This window comes from Alosa pseudoharengus, unplaced genomic scaffold, assembly GCF_046254945.1.
Source record: "Alosa pseudoharengus isolate Yale_2024_CS ecotype anadromous, Long Island Sound unplaced genomic scaffold, YU_APseudo_1.1 YU_APseudo_1.1_scf_22, whole genome shotgun sequence".
Classification (NCBI taxonomy): Eukaryota; Metazoa; Chordata; class Actinopteri; order Clupeiformes; family Clupeidae; genus Alosa; species Alosa pseudoharengus.
Window position 1 is genome coordinate 28,938,947 of NW_027468680.1, and position 10,336 is coordinate 28,949,282.

The following is a 10,336-nucleotide window of genomic DNA, read 5'->3' on the forward strand; positions in this document are numbered from 1 at the left end:
ACAAAGGGAAAACACCAGAGTTCTGAGTTGGTAATCAGTAATAACACAAAAACATTATTCAGGTCAAGTTCATCTTTATTACACTGACCAGGCTCTCTGGGGGGACATAATAAAAAAAACAGATCAAAATAAAAAACATATCCACAACACAATAAAAAAGATTTGGAAGGGAAATTTTCAATAATTATTACAATCAGAATCATGTAAAAATATGGCCTGTCAACAAAGATAATACTGACTTAATTTCACACCCATAATGTTTAACTAAAAGGCCACTGCCAAGCACAGGCAAACTGTCATGTGATAAAAAAGCTTTCACAGTTCATTCACCAAAAAGGTAAAGGGAAATAGATATTGAGGCAAACCCAGGTGAATAACAACAAGATAAAAAGGTAATTTCTTCTTTCATCTTTGGCAACAGTTAGACATTTGGCTTAATGTAAAAAAAAAAAGCAATTTGAGGTGTGGGGTAACAGACACAAACAAACTTACGTTACTTATACATAAATATCCTTCAGCTTGGAAGATGAAGTGCTCTTGAGCAGGCAGCCTTGTAATACAGTGTCCAGTTGTTGGGAGACTGGAGGGTCCCCAGCACTCATACTGACATACTCACTCATACATTCACACATAGAACATAATGATAGTTGGGAAAAAAATGTAGATTAGTATATCTAATGGACAAACTGAGCTGCCTGATGCCTTGTCCTGGCAGAGTTACGGACTTAAGTTGAGGGAACTAGGTTGAGTTGTGAGTGTTAGGGAATAGAACTGGGAGGTCAGACACACACAGCAAAGGCCTTTAGAAAGGGTGCTCTGAGACATATATTGTGAGCCGGATGATCGAGCTCCCTCGGAAGTTGATCACGTTGTTGACCGTGACCATCTCCAGTTCCAAGACGACTTCTCTGGGCCCCCGGATGGGTCGAGACAGCACCAAGGTGGCACTGACATTGCTGGTTTGCTGTGTCAGAAGAAATAAAGCAAGGTTTCAGAGGCTGGTCACTATTGGCCAGCACAAGTGAACGTGCACTATCATCAAGTGCCCTAAAGTATTTCTCTTAGCGCTCAAGGTGCAAAACACTCAGATTTACACTACCAGTTGTCTTTGTGAGCATGATCTCCTCACACGCACCGAGAAGCATACTGTAAGAGCAAAAACCATACTGTACTGTTGTTGACGTGCTGCAAGTAGGTGATTGGCATGGGACAGTGGCGCAGGACAATACACCAGTAGCACAAGAATGAAGGCGAGTGGCGTGCGCCAGCAACAACAGTACAGTAGAGTTTTTGCTCCTACTGAACACACTTGGGTCGCAAGCACTGCACACACGGCTAAATCTGAGGGCCAGTTTGCTCTCTTGACGTTTTACTTGCCTAAATGAATGATTGAGGCCTTGGCAGGGACTAAAGTGTGTCAAATATTTGTTTGAAGTGATTTGTTTGAAGACGACATTAATCTCCTAGAAGCGCTCGGAGCCATTTTGTTTTTTCTCTTATTTTGTGTCAAATCTCAGCACAACTTTGTTAGACATGCCCCTTTGTGTGGAGATCTCACTGATCCTTCTCAAACACTAAACATGCTGACAACTCCACCTTCTGGCCAAAACATCAAGTACACATGATTGTGCCCGACATAGAACGGCGCCTAATCATTCACAGAAAAAGTCGGAAGACGGAAAAAGTCAACAGTAGGCGACATGATAGATTTAGGAGGAAATTGTTAGTGCCATTAAATTTGAAAAACGCCCTTGGCCAAAGTAAACACCCTTCATAATCAACTGATCTCCTTTTATACTTCAACTCCTTGATACAAAGTGTTTTTTTTCACACCAGAATTTTCTTGAGCATGAAATGTCATGTGAACTCACCCGCATGTAAAACTCTCGGCCCTCGTTGCCCGACTTGATCTGGAAGATGTAGAAGGCCCCAGGGTAGCGCGTGGTGGCCTGCATCTGGAAGATGTCAGCGGGCACACTGCGACCTGAGGACAGGTCCATGTGCCGGTGCAGGACAGTAAAGGGCTTATTCCTGCACGCTGGGTTCTCAGCTGAGCACATACACTGACTAAGAGAGAGAAAGAGATAGAGGAAGAGATATTAAGTTTTGAACACACTGTGTGACTGATGGAGTTATTACATATCATAAACATGGTATGGTGAAAGTAAGCAGTGACAGCGACTGACTGTGACAAAAAGACTCACTTTTAGAATAAACTGTAAAAAGTTTGCTAAGAGGCTCCTGAAAGATTATTTGAAAAACGTATTGATTAAAGCAGTTGCTAGTCCTGAAGATGTATTTTGACCTGAGTGGGAAATGAACCCAAAGTCCCACAGAAACAATACCATACATTACCATAAATGTGAACGAAAGAATGTGTATATTTGTCAGACATCTATCCATATTTCCCCTTAAAATGCTGTTCATATTTACAGTGAGAAAGAGCAACACTATGAAGGCACAGAGAAAAAAACTCACTTGTCACCAAATTCAATGTAAGGCGGGTCACATTGTAAAGGGTCCAGACATGTATACCCTCCCTGGAAATTGAAACACACTTGTGCTGTTGTACAGGTGTTGTTACCAGTGTCACATTCATTGACGTCTTCAAAATCAAGCACACAACAATAAAGGTCGGATTAATCATCATCATCAACAACAACATCAACAAGAGCAACACCACCAACAATAACAACTTCAGCAACAAGACCCTTATCAAAAGCATTGCAGAGAGATATTTGCAGTTTAAAGCATTTACACTAAGCTGCAAGCTATTCAGATGTCTTGAATGAAAGATGATAAGAAATGTGGCAACATCTGAAAAATGTCTTTCCAGAAAGTAAGGGAAACATTTCACTGCTGACAGAATTAAATAGTATGACCTTATTTGGTATTCTCTATGAGACTATATTTTCCTCAAACAATAAAAAGAAGCTGCATTCTACTTCCATAGTCATGCATATTAGATGCTTTTTTTCACCTAGACTCACTCAAAAGCAAGACTGTAGACAAATGGGTAGTTTCACAATCAGGATAAGCTATAGGACATCAGTCGAACAACAAAAAAAATGTTTAATGGCAACTGGTCATTGACCAATTGTTAGATATGTAAACTTCAGATATGTTCCAATGTGTTGGAGTGGACTGAAAGACATGTATTGTTTTTGGTATATGCATAAGGTTAATAACACAGAGATATCTAACATACTATTTTGAGGTCCACTCACATGTATGCAGAACATACATGAGTGTGAAACTATCCAAATAGGAAAATGAGGACAACAAAGAACTATGAGATGAGGTGGTATGATCGTTTGGTCATGGTCATTACCTTCACAGCTTCTGCCATCTTCAAACACATAATATCCCGGTGGGCAGATACAGGAGAAAGAGCCGGGGGTGTTCACACACGTGTGCTGGCACAGGAAGTCTGAGAAGCTGCACTCATCCAGGTCTGCAGGGTATATATAATCATGATTGCACCCGTCAGAAGCCATTCATTACATATATTCATATTTACATTCAGTTGCCTCAGCACTAAAAATGGAAAGTTGTTTTCAAAGTTTCGTTGAAGTGGTGACTAAGAGTGGAGTTATGACTGGAGTGAATAACTACAATTCAGCACCCATACATTTCGTTTAGCCTTATTCTTTTTCTTTCTTTCGTCTATTTTTGGACAATCTACATGCCCAAAGGGTTGCCTCATCGTGTAATGTACGTATTGCTGATAAAAAGAGCACTGGGCAATGTCTCTCCTAGTTCTCATGCCGCTCTTAAATACACTGACATATTAACCCAAAAATGCAGCTCACTCACTTGGATCATAGCTTCAGTAAACATTAAAAGTGCTCTCTGTCTGCCTTCCATGGAAACATGCTGAGATATCAAGTTGTTCATGGTGTTCACTGTTATATGGTGTCACTGCAGAATGGATTAAAGGCTAACCCACCGTTGCAAGAGGTGCCATCAGAGCCGAGCTCAAAGCCCTCATCACAGTTACACATGTAGGAGCCATAGGTGTTGAAGCAGGCGTGGGAGCACGGCTCGTCTGCACATTCATCAATATCTGTGGAGGGAGCATGGTATAGATAGGGGGATTAGATTAACACAGGCCACCATCACCTAAATACCTGCATCTGTATGTGTTATGATACATTCACTAGATATCATGTTGCTATTCTTTATAACACCATAAAGGTAAAGCCATCAATATCATTACATATTCTATTACATACATATCTGTATGGTTAAGACGGACTTCACATGGGTTTCTTCATACACACACATCATTTTTCAAAGAGGTCAAAGAGTCTCAAAATGTGTGTGTGCTGGAATGTATGTATGCATGTGTGTGTGTGTGTGTGTGTGTGTGTGTGTGTGTGTGTGTGTTCTGTTCCCTCACCTGAGCACGTCCTGCTGTCTGGGTTGATCAGGAAGCCGGGGTTGCAGGAGCAGGAGTATGACCCAGGCACATTGGCACACAGCTGCTGGCAGTAACCATAGCGACACTCGTCGATATCTAGACACCAGTGAGATAGGTGGAGGTGCAGGTGGGGGGGGGGGGGGGGGTTGAACACACATGCATCTGATGGCAACAACAAACACAGCTTGGTCTGACAAACTTATACCGGCTGTGTGGGAATTCCCCCTGGACCAGGCAACACTCTTACCTTGACACTGTCCACTGACCAGCCAGTAGCCCTCTGTGCAGGAGCAGGTGTAACCTCCATCCGTGTTGAAGCACACTTGGGTGGGGTTGCACTGGTGAGTGTTTGCCTCACACTCATCAATGTCTGTCAATTTGGAAGGAGGAGGAGGTGGAAGTCAGCAAGTAAACTACATCTCAGCAATGTTCTTGCCAAGTGTCCAAAGATCTCTGAATGCCTTGTACATAATGCCAGCAGTAATGACTACAGCAATGATAACATCAGTAATAAGCATTAAGAACAGCAGTCATAAGATGGTATTGTCCAGTGCCACTTCTATTAGTTGGGAAAACTTCAAGATTAAGCTACCAAGCAGATTAAGCAATGACAGTAATGACAGTTGTGCTGAGATTTGACTTCCATACAGAGACGTATCAAGCTTTTTAAAAAAGGAGGAGAGACGGGGAGGCGGGGGGGGGGGGGGGGTCTGGGATAGGGAAGTGAAATAGTCCCAGCCAAATTACACATGAGTGATTTAATGTTTTATGTTCCAAACCTAATTGCCTGCATGTGAGGAAACATAGTGCATCCTGTCAGATGACAATCACACAGCCAAAAGACATTACTGTGCACAGACTTAGTATTCTGATGTGTATGTGTGTGTGTGTGTGTATGTTCCACCCCCCCTCCTCTGTATTACAACATAATTTGTACATTACCTTATGTGGCTATCAACACAACTCAAATTCCAACCAACCGTTCATGGTTCTCAGACAATGAAGTCACACATATAACAAGAATGGGGGGTGGGGTTGGGGGGTGGGGGGCAGTGGTAAAGGAACAGGGGGTGGGAGTGAAACATCCAGATAATTACTTTTTGTTTAAACAAGCAGCTGTGATGCTGACGGATGCTGGAGACCCATGTGAGTGCCAGGATGGAGCGAGGCAGGGTGGAGATCTCGGTGGGAGCGGAGCGAGGGCAAAGGGCGAGAGGGGAAGCCGAGCCAACAGTAACACAGTATGGCACCTGTTAGCACTTAGCGGCGGAGGAGCGCACCGTACGGCAGCTTGACCATCTGGCCTCCATGTGTACTGCACCTCGACCCCCCCGAGCCAAAGTGCACAGCTCTTTCTGGGAGCGTTTCAGTTCAGCTCCTTATATAGGCTGACTAATGACAAACAAACCAGCAGGACCTGCTGATATGCCGGACAGCTTTAAATAAAGAGATACAGAGCTTGTGGAGAGGTGGGAGGAGGAGAGAGACAGATGGACAGGGACAAGAAAGGGATAGAGACACTGAAATAGAGAGAAAGACAGAGATGGAGGGAGAGAGTAAGTGGCGTGAGGCTGCGCTTAAGTGAGATGCGAGAAAGATGGAAAGACAATAAATCAGAATCAAGAGAGGGAAGGGCTGCACTTTCAAGGAAGCACTTTCAGCGAAAAAAGTTAAGATAGCACTAAATGACCTAAATACAAATTCCTTCCTTACACTCGGAGTGAAAAGAAAACACTGTGTGAAAATATTCCCAAAGATAAGGATCACAACTGCTGAGTAGTTATGCCAATGTAACAACTGCAGGAATACGACCCTCAGGAACACATGCATTGAGCAATGGAACTGGGGCAATGTGGCGGTAAAGATAATGCACGAGAATGATTGCATGCTTGTGTACACAATGCCAGGAGATCTCTGTCAAAACAGCCGCTGCTTATGAAGGGAAATACATAATACCTGCCACCAAGCTAAGTGCCAGCCATTATGAAGTTACATGACCTGACTTGTTCCATTCACCACCGTGCAAACTACTGACATCATGTTGGCGAGGGGGGAAAGACATTAGGCGTGTTTAATTTAAGCATGTATAAACTATTAAGAATACACAGCACGCATATTGTATATTCTAGCCAAAGCAAAGGCAGAAAAATATAACAGCATCAGTGTATTTACGCGTTCATGTGAAGGACCCTGTTCAATCCCTGGCCAGCAGTTTTGTTACTCTGGATTACATGCAAGGGGCCAGTAAATAAGAGAGGCTGGTTTCATAAACACACTGACACCTGGATGGAGCCAAAGGAAATATGCTGGCAACACACTTTGGTTGAGTTTGCACATGAGGCATGAAGAGTTGTATCACTCGCCACAATTAAAAACAAGCTGAGTCACCCACTCGTAAACCTGTCTAGACTGGCCATAACTGAATGCTCCTCCACAAATACAGCAATACTGCCATCAAATGAAACATAGGCCAGGCCACTGCTCCAGCAGTTGAGGTCAGATTTGAAGGTCAGGGTTCGCTGGCCTTTGGAAATGCCTGACCATCTGAAACAAAGAGGCATCTGTGCAAGGCATGTGTATGGAATGGGAAGAGGTCAGTCTCAAAGCTCTCTGCCCAATTGTGGCATCACTCGTCGGGGCCCTTTGGGTAAGTGTGCACCTTCCGTGAGGACTGGGGTCTCAAGCAACGTCCCTCTCCTGCCCTCCCACCCTGTAATAGCTTGGCAGCCAGTGAGCCCACAGTTGGCAGCACATGACCTCATTGCTAGCTGTGGCCACCAGAGATGCTGAAATACTGTAGCGCCTCGATTTTTAAGATTCTTGTGGTTTACCCAAACAAGATTTTGGACCACAAAGACATAATTATTTGAGTCAAAACTACGAGTCCTCTATTGGAGTAACAAATTACATCAGTTTTCCACTTATTACCAAGCTATGCCTGATCTGACATAAATTGAGATAATTATACCCTAATAGGCATAATGTATGTTCAGTTTAAGGATATGTCCCTTTTGGGCAACTCATTTCTAAGCAAAGTGTAACAGGCCTGAAAAAGACATTATGTCAGTCTGTGTTTACTCTGGAAACCCCATTCCTCCAACTCTAATCAATCTGAAGTTCATAGATGAAAATGGGTTTAGTTGGACTTGCTATTTACGCTTCAGTTTCCTTTTTTTGTCCTCACTAGAGTTTGTGCACTTAAAGAGGCAAAGCACCATCAGTGTCATGGCCAAACAATGAAACGATGACTACAAAAACTATAGATATCCACCGAGAGTAAGTAGTACTCCTCCATTGAGCCTCTGGCTATTTGTTTTGGCATTTCAGCAACCACATCTACATCTTGGCGCATGCAGCAGAGAGCAGTCGCGCCCCTTCAGTACTCAAGCAGCCCCTCTGGCCCACTGCCCCACAACCACCACAGGTATGACGAAATTACAGAGTTGCATTTTGATGTGTCTGTGCACAGTCTGTGACCAAAAATGGCCCTCCAAATCCCTGGGATGCCGGGGAGTAGCCAAAGCCCAGCTTCAATATGATCTTGTTTATCTAGAGACGGGAATACAAGATAAGGATCAATCCCTCAGACAAACAAGAGTTCTGGGCAGAGCCACTGAAGGAGATTCCACGAGTGATGCCAGAGCTCTTGGTCGGTCCAAGGAACCACATGGGGCATACATCTCACAAATGCAGAACCATCTGAAAACAAAACCTCCTCTCTCTGACTCCAGAGAGAACAAGTGGGACAGACCTGCCATAGGCACTTCTGCCTTTTATCTGCTGTTGGTGGGGTGGCGTGATCTTTGCCATATTGCTATGGGAGAGGAAATGAAAGAGGTGGGGTGGCTGAACTCACCGACACAGGTGCCATCCCCTCCAAGCGAGTAGCCAAGGATGCAGGGTGCTGTGCGGCTCACTATGGGGTAGCTCGGAGCCACAGGCCCCGGAGGCGGTGGGGCGAACTGGGGATCGCTGAAGCCCACCGACGTGTCAGGGTAAGCGGGGGCCTCCGGGTAAGCAGGGCCCTCAGGGTAGGCGGGGTCCCCAGGCCTGCCATAGGACTGAGTATACAAGGTCCGCGGGAGGCACAAGTAACCACCGTTCTGATTGACGCAACGCATATCCAGCCGACAGGCATCTGGCACCGTCCGGCACTCATCAACATCTGTGCACAATGAAGGATGAGAAACGAAATCCATGAAATCCATTTGTGGATGAAATGAGAACCACACAGGAATTAGGAAACCTACCAATGCATTGCCTGTTCCGCCGGTCATATGTGAAGCCTTCAGTGCAAGTCTGAAGAGATAGAAGGGTCAAGCATACTCAAGGATACAAGAAATATCATCATCACAGAATTCATGTACTGTAGAAATCCTGTAGCACTGTATATTATTAATTCAAAAGCAAAACATTACCTGACATTTTAAAACATCTTTAAGAATGAGCTTTTCATTGGCTTGGACACTATGTCGTGTTGAAACTGTACAATTGAACGTACCTGAGCTTTTCCAGAGTGAATGCAACATAATGCAAATGCAAGAACTGTCAGCATTCTGCAAGACAATGAGATTGATAGTATTGTTGAATGAGACTTCATCCCATTCATTTTCCTTTCGCAGACGATGCACAAGTCAGACTTGAATACATGGAAAACGTACTTGCTTATGGAACTCTACAATCAGCTAAATCTTCTACAGATATTTGGCTTATTGAGCCTACGAACAGATCGTTTCGAATTATCGGTGCCTTACCTCTCATATGGCGGGGAACTTGAGCCACGTATTGCAAATAACATGTTTTTATGAGTCCTTGGGATCCCCCTTGAAAGCACGTTTAAAGCGGCCCACGAAGTCCGTCCTGTAAAAGAGTGCAGAACTCCGCACTACCTCTACAGATGTGCAGGATCAATGCGTAAATGTGGCGTCCTCGCCTCCCCCAGTCAGCGTGTTAACGCGAAAACCAACACCTGGCTTTGGTTAGGCGCTCTTCCGTCGACCTAAAGCAACAGTGCATTGACCAAGTAAAGGGGGAGTGTCTTACAATACGAAGTGTTCCGTTTCTAGACACTCCGTAGCCTACTCTCTACAGATTGTTTAGCAATGCAAATAAACGGGGCCCCAGAGTATTTTCACAACAGCTGGATTCCATCAAAAGTTAGACAACCCCCTTTGAAGGAAGTGCGCGCCAAAGTCTGCCACAGCAGTCGCCGACACAAAGTTGACCACGGCGGGCGTTGTGAAAAGACGCGCAGTGAAAGGTCTGTTTCCATCTGGTAATGTCATTAAAATGATTTCCGCAGAGTAGTGTCCGAAATTAGGGCTTTTTCCATGAAATCTCGGCCACCTGCTCTAGGAGTCTAGTCTACTACTAGAGAGTCTTCGAGGACAAACACTCGCTGAAATACTGACCACACTCAGCGTTGGGGTCACTGCCCTACATTCTGCATTTTTTTTCTGTGCGTACATCCCAAAGACATTTGGAAACTTATCTCAGTGCTACCACTGAAAGACCGTGGTGTCTTTGAACTGCTATTATTTTGTCACTGCTTTTAAATAGTGGATTTGTTTTGGCCTAGATCACCACATTAATCAAAACGTTTGTTTTGAAACTGATGTCTATGTTTAGTGCACATCACCAAACTGAGATAGAGATGGCCTATTTTTATTTTCTGTGTAATCATTTCAGTATACTGAGATACTCTCCCTATGCACAAAAACTCTTTGGGAACCTGAGAAGAATACAAAGGGTCAAATGAAACTCATTGGTCTCTGTGTCCTCATGGGCATAAAAAAGAAGGACCAACTGATTGAAAGTTCAGGCATTAGCATTTGATGGATATTATTGAAAGTTCATTCATTCATTAAATAATTAAACTTCAAAAGTATATTTCTATTTTAACGTTTGTACTTA

At 43.9% G+C, this 10,336-nt stretch overlaps 1 protein-coding gene across 1 annotated transcript; it reads right to left on the minus strand.

Annotated features, from left to right (window-relative positions):
• Positions 1-54: 54 nt before the first annotated feature.
• fbln5 (fibulin 5) lies at positions 55-9,712 on the minus strand. The gene is made up of 11 exons (XM_076299621.1): positions 9,178-9,712; positions 8,925-8,979; positions 8,674-8,722; positions 8,280-8,588; positions 4,671-4,793; positions 4,403-4,519; positions 3,950-4,066; positions 3,332-3,454; positions 2,479-2,605; positions 1,872-2,067; positions 55-964 (listed from the first exon to the last, which is right to left on the minus strand). Exons 1-11 carry the CDS (start codon positions 9,219-9,221, stop codon positions 803-805), a joined length of 1,422 nt encoding a protein of 473 aa, XP_076155736.1. The 5' UTR covers positions 9,222-9,712; the 3' UTR covers positions 55-802.
• Between the last annotated feature and the right edge of the window lie 624 nt (positions 9,713-10,336).

Excerpts from the sequence above, each read along its gene's own strand:
- fbln5 (XM_076299621.1), bottom strand. The coding sequence starts at position 9,221 with ATGTTATTTGCAATACGTGGCTCAAGTTCCCCGCCATATGAGAG. Across the intron at positions 4,067-4,402 it reads AGACAGCAGGACGTGCTCAG|ATATTGATGAATGTGCAGAC; the intron begins GTGAGGGAACAG and ends CTCCCTCCACAG. Across the intron at positions 3,455-3,949 it reads TGATGGCACCTCTTGCAACG|ACCTGGATGAGTGCAGCTTC; the intron begins GTGGGTTAGCCT and ends TATACCCTGCAG.